The sequence below is a fragment of the Mizuhopecten yessoensis genome, unplaced genomic scaffold (assembly GCF_002113885.1).
Source record: "Mizuhopecten yessoensis strain PY_sf001 unplaced genomic scaffold, ASM211388v2 scaffold7497, whole genome shotgun sequence".
NCBI lineage: Eukaryota > Metazoa > Mollusca > Bivalvia > Pectinida > Pectinidae > Mizuhopecten > Mizuhopecten yessoensis.
Genome location: NW_018407077.1, coordinates 20,212 through 26,455, shown reverse-complemented (window position 1 = coordinate 26,455; position 6,244 = coordinate 20,212). Strand labels below are relative to the sequence as shown.

The 6,244-nt window shown below is 45.7% G+C and overlaps 1 protein-coding gene across 1 annotated transcript; it reads right to left on the bottom strand.

Annotated features, from left to right (window-relative positions):
- Nucleotides 1–4,599: 4,599 nt before the first annotated feature.
- On the bottom strand, nt 4,600–5,760 carry LOC110453770 (protein NYNRIN-like). The gene has a single exon (XM_021502905.1). The coding sequence runs from the start codon at nt 5,758–5,760 to the stop codon at nt 4,600–4,602; it is 1,161 nt and encodes a 386-aa protein (XP_021358580.1).
- Nucleotides 5,761–6,244: the final 484 nt, after the last annotated feature.

The window sequence follows — 6,244 nt, the reverse complement described above, 5'->3', positions numbered from 1 at the left end:
CAAAACCTTTCTGTCCCGACGGTGTAAACTAGTCTTGTTAAGGATTCCAGTTTTCGTTCAGCGGCACATTGAAGTGTTTTCTCCAGTATTCCATGAAGGTCTTTATCTAGATCTTTCCAGGCTTTTTTGTCTGCAGTCTTGGGCCAAAATATTCTTGGCTTCCTTGGCAATTTATCCTCCTTGAGAGCTGTCGTTGAGGTGGCGTGCAGTAAGTCTCGAGTTTATCTCTGGGTCACTGCGTTTCTAGTGACGCTGATTGTGGTTCGCCGTCATCAAATACTTCTCCTTTTACCTCAATTTTTGAACGCTGTGTGTTGGTACTAAGCTCCTCAGTCGCCGAGAGGTCACCAGTACTGTGGGTTTGTCTCCGACTAGGACCCTCCCTCGTCTCACCAGATATAAAACCTGAGCGCTGCTGCTGACTGGCAGTGTGCACCAGATATAAAACCTGAGCGCTGCTGCTGACTGGCAGTGGGCCCACGAATACTCCAATGAGGGATGCTACCCCTTCACCGTTTTGTATACAGCGTGTGCTTCTAAACACCACAGGCTCATCAGCTGTGAGCCGCAGATCAACAAGTGTTCCATCCTTTAATTCCAGGACACTTTCCGGGCGGTGGAACCGCAGTGCTAATCAGGCACTACTGGTCAGTGGTAAGCTGCCAGCTTTCCTCCCTTTTGACCAGCAGTCAACTGAAAGCTTTCTCTGCCGACTTTCTCAATTACTGTTGAAACAGATGGCATGCCCGTTAACCTAATTAGTTGGGAGTGCGGCATGGTTCTGTTCTAAGTCTACTGTTGATATAATTATAGGTGTTCGAAAAGGTTCTGTTCTTGGTCCAAAGTTGATAGAGGTAAAGACAACAGAAGAATGCACCTTTTCAATTTACAATTTGTCAAAAAAATCAATTACACTGCATCTGACACTCTCCGGGCGCTGGAACCGCAGTGCTTATCAAGCACTACTGCTCAGTGTTGGTTAACTGCCAGCTCTTCTCCCTCTTGATCCACATCCAGTTTGATGCTTTCTCTGCTGATTGTCCAAGTCTCCGAACAGCTCACTTTCTCTCGCCTCGGCTAGTTACCCAATGGGACGTCTGGGATAGAATCAGAAACTGTGTGATTTCTTCCATGCTGCTCTCTATCTTGTCTGAATTCTATTTATCTAGCAGATTTTTGGAGAACGTGAATGGATTTGATATGGACTCAGCTCGACGCTAAGCGCTTTTCTTCCTCTTGTCACGCAGCTGCTCTGCTTTGCGATGACTTATAAGTTGTGCCCTCTTGGTATTTCTTAATTGCTGCAGCCTTGGCTTCTCTTCTCCCCTGGCCTCTCTTTATCTCGTTCTCAAAAGCTTTAGTTCACACCTGATGTCCTTGATCTGCCGCAGCCTTCTGTTTGTCTGTCCTGGTGTTTTTTTTTTAGTTTTCCCGAGGATCTGTCCAAACCTTTCTATCCCGACGGTGTAAACTAGTCTTGTTAAGGATTCCAATTTTCGTTCAGCGGCAAATTGAAATGTTTTCTCCAGTATTCCATGAAGGTCTTTATCTAGATCTTTCCAGGCTTTTTTGTCTGCACTCTTGGGCCAACATATTCTTGGCTTCCTGCGCAATTCCTCCTCCTTGTGTGCTGTCGTTGAGGTGGCGTGTAGTAAGTCTGAATTTATCTCTGGGTCACTGCGTTTCTCGTAACACTGATTGTGGTTCGTCGTCATCAAACACTTCTCCTTGTACCTCTATTTCTGAACGCTGTGTGTTGGTACTAAGCGCATAAGTGGCCGAGAGGTCCCCAGTAATGTGGGTTTGTTCTTGATTAGGATCCTCTGTCGTCTCACCAAAAATTAATCCTGAGTGCTGCTACTGACTTGCGCCCACGAATACTCCAATGAGGGATGCTACCCCTACTTGACCAGTTTCACCAGTCTATTATTGGTTGTCATCTAGTCTTTCCGAGAAGTCACTGTTTTGTATACAGCGTGTGCTTCTCAAAACCACAGACACATCAGCTGTAAGCCGCAAACCAGGACACTTTCCGGGCAGTGGAATCGCAGTGCTAATCAGGCACTACTGGTCAGTGGTAAGCTGCCAGCTCTCCTCCCTTTTGACCAGCAGCCAACTGAAAGCTTTCTCTGCTGACTTTCTCAATTACTGTTGAAACATATGGCATGCCCGTTAACCTAATTAGTTGTGAGTGCGACAAGGTTCTGTTCTTAGTCTACTGTTGATATAATTATAGGTGTTCAAAAAGGTTCTGTTCTCGGTCCAAAGTTGATAGAGGTAAAGACAACAGAAGAATGCACCTTTTCAATTTACAATTAGTCAAAAAAATCAATTACACTGCATCTGACACTCTCCGGGCGCTGGAACCGCAGTGCTTATCAAGCACTACTGTTCAGTGGTGGTTAACTGCCAGCTCTTCTCCCTCTTGATCCACATCCAGTTTGATGCTTTCTCTGCTGATTGTCCAAGTCTCCGAACAGCTCACTTTCTCTCGCCTCTGCTAGTTACCCAATGGGACGTCTGGGATAGAATCAGAAACTGAGTGATTTCTTCCATGCTGCTCTCGATCTTGTCTGAATTCTCTTTATCTAGCAGATTTTTTGGAGAACGTGAATGGATTTGATATAGATGTTGTGAACCGAGTAATCTTATGGAGTTACCTGATAGTCTGTGACCGTCGGGTATCGGCGGTAACAGGGAGCGGCGCAGGACAGGGTCCAGGGACGTCTGTGCAGCTCGGTATGTCAGGTATATCTCACTGGCTGTCACCGTCCTGGCTTCCAGGGTCAGCACAGAAGGTTCCCGAAGGGCACTTCCGGTACTCGGGGTTCTTGGGAGTTATCCACCGACAGCCTAGCCGACCGGCTCACCACACTCCTCCCCGTTTACTAGAAGCTGTCCACAGTTATCATAAATAAACACAGTATCAATGGCCATTCTAAAAATTGTCATTGCGGCAGGGACAGTTACATGCACAAAGCAGCCAAAGCAGCAACAGCATATACAGATGAATATATACATTATACACAGATATGTACAGATTATTTCCTCGACATCTACCAACTTCACAGACTGTACAATTCCCTAGCATTCCGATTTGTTGTATACGCCACCTCCTCCACAGATACACCCATCATCCTGGCCATACATTCAACTATGGGGATAACCTGCAGGGGGATCCCAATCCCCCATCATGAGGTAGGTAGGGGGCGTCTGTCTCTACAATAATCCTTCCCAAAGGGAGATGGCTGAAGAGAGACTTATATCGCTCCCTATTCCTTTCCCTCAGTACTAATGGAGAAATGCCAAACTTGCAGTTTGGGAATCTTTCCTTCCAGGACTTCAGCTCTTGGGGACTTCCGTCGAAACAATGCCTATGAATCCTGTAATCCGTGGGGAGGTTCCGAGTTAAGACATCTAGGCAGATATCGCTGGCAGTCTCCCCTCGACAGTGTATTACCAGGGGCAAGTTGGATTTGACCGCCAGCTCTATTTGTCTCTTGAATATAAATTCCTGTCTAGGCAGCCTCCCCATTCCATTAAAGGAGTCGATGCCGCATTCCCCCACAGCCACCACGCCCTTAGCAATAACTAGCGATGGCAGAGTTTCTCGCACTGTCGTTGGGATTCAAACTTCAGGACCTTGGGATGTAACCCAAAGGTCATACGTATTCTCCCATCCTTCCGTATTCTATCCCTTTGTGTGGATGAGGGTCATTTCAAGGGGAAACAGTAATTAGCAATCCCAAAAATCATTTCAGATTCCCCCCAACCCTCCTTTGTGAGCTCAGAACGACCGGTCCTCTTACACAGCATGTCCAGGTGGAAATGCGAGTCAATGTAGCCCACTGGTGGATCCTCCAAATTTGGGTACGACTGCTCCAGTTCGAGTATGTGACCCGGTGCCTCTGTCTGTTGGATTAATATTGCCAACACTTTCCAGTGGAGTATGGCTATGTTCCCACAGGGATTCTCCTCCTTGGGCAGTGGATTCATCGATAGGAAGACATTTGTCAACCCCTCCTCCTCGGGTAGGAACACTATTTGTTGACAATTAGCAAAATTTGGATCTTCTTTTACATGCTCAATTATAGACTTCAATGACCTGAATCCCAACTGCCTTTGAATTTCCCTTAGAATTCCATTCATCAACTGGCCCCACTCCTTGTCTTCTAGGTCGCACTTTGTTTCATTCCCTTTATGGAAATCTTGGATAAGTATCCTCTTTATCTTCACCTGGCCAAATTGTATCTTACAAAGGCTGCATGCCGAGGATGGACAGGCAAACCATGGCAGATGTGTTCGCAGCACATGTCTACGCGGATGCGAGAACCGTCCTGGGCAGACTGGACACTCTCTCCCCCTACGCCGGCCTGTTGATCTTCCCGTCACGCATGGAATCGGTGGCTCATTCTCGACATCCTCATCGTAATCCGGCACAAAATGCTCTTCATCCCCCAGGTCCATATCTATATATACATACATATATATATACATATATATACATGTTTAGTAGCAAATCTGAAAACACTATATACAATTTATATCAATTATTAACATGACATATATATACATAAGTTCCCATGTCTATCCCCCTCCTCAGTCCTGCACATAATCCCTGAGATACTGAGGCCTCCGACATTGTCGTCTGTGTGGTCTCTCTTCGAGCTCCTCCTCATCCAGCTGATAAATGAATGTGTCATCCGTATCAGAAGTCACCCCCACATCCTGGATACTGTCGACGACAGTCCTCCCTGCAGATGTCAAAGTAGGATTCACAGCCAGCGTGCCCGTCTGTGTACCCGCCTCAAACAACCCAGAGAGATCTGGCACATCCGCGTCATCCTCAATGTCTGCTGTTGATTCCTCTGGTATGGAGATCAGCCGATTCCGCATTCGTCTAAACCAAACAGGGTAGATGTCGCTGTTGTATAGCTTCAACCGATCATGATGGACTATCATCTCCTTTTTCCTACCTTTGATTCTATACAACACTGGAGACTTCACTTCAACCACCAGGAATGGTCCGTTCCAGGGTTGCTGCAGCTTTGGGCTACGTCCAACTTTAGTAGCAGTATCCAGCTTGAATACAACATCCCCAATGTCATAATGACGTTGATGCGCCTTGACGTCATAGTCCCGTTTTTGTCGAAACTGGGCTTCCCGCAGATGTTCCCGAGCAATCATATGCGCTTTCTGGCCTTGTTCAATCACTCCGCTGACATAGTCTGCAGTGGTCCGGATGCTTTTGCCTTCTGTTACCACCGTTCCCAGCATCAGATCAATTGGCTGATTGACCTCTCTCCCCAGCATCATCAGATTAGGGGTGAAGCCAGTCTGACGATGCTGGGTGGCTCTTATAGCACCCGCGATCTGTTGGAGATGCTGGTCCCACTCTTGTTGTTTCTGGAGATAACACCGAATCATCTGCAACAGTAGCCGATTGTACCGCTCGACTTGTCCATTCGAACAAGGCCTGTAAGGTGTTGTCCTAGTCTTCCTAACTTCTAACACCTCACATAGGTGCCGTACCACATTCCCGTCCACATTCCGTCCTTGGTCTGTGTGTAATTCCAGAGGGCAGCCAAACCGGGAAATGAATTCATCCACTAACACCCTTACGATTGTCTCAGCATTTTGATCTGGAATAGGGTGACATTCCACCCACTTCGTAAACTGATCCACGATTACAAGGATGTATTTATTTCCTGCTTTGGATACTGGTAATGGCCCGAGAATATCCATATGTACACGCTCCATTGGAACTCCAGCATGGTATTGTCCAAGTTCCGCCCTCNTGAAACCTCTATGTACGGAGGTAAAGAGTTTTATACGTGATGATATAGAATGTTTGTCTCATTTGCCGAATCAAGTTAAGGAGGATTGTAAACTTGTAACTTTTGATGTAATAAGCTTGTATACAAATATTCCACATAATTTGGGAATTGAGGCCATTAGCTATTGGTTGAATAAATGTCCTGGAAAAGTAGATTCTAGATTTGATAAACAATTCATTGTTGAAGCAATAAAAATTGTATTGGAAAACAATACGTTTTGTTTTAATGGTAATTTTTACCAACAGTGTAAAGGTACTGCAATGGGAACAAAGGTGGCCCCTACCTATGCGACGCTTGTCCTTGGGTATTTAGAAGATAAACTTTATACAAATGTTAAAAACACATTTAGTGTTACTTTTGCAAATTATTTTAAAGACAACTTTTTGAGATTTCTAGATGATTGCTTT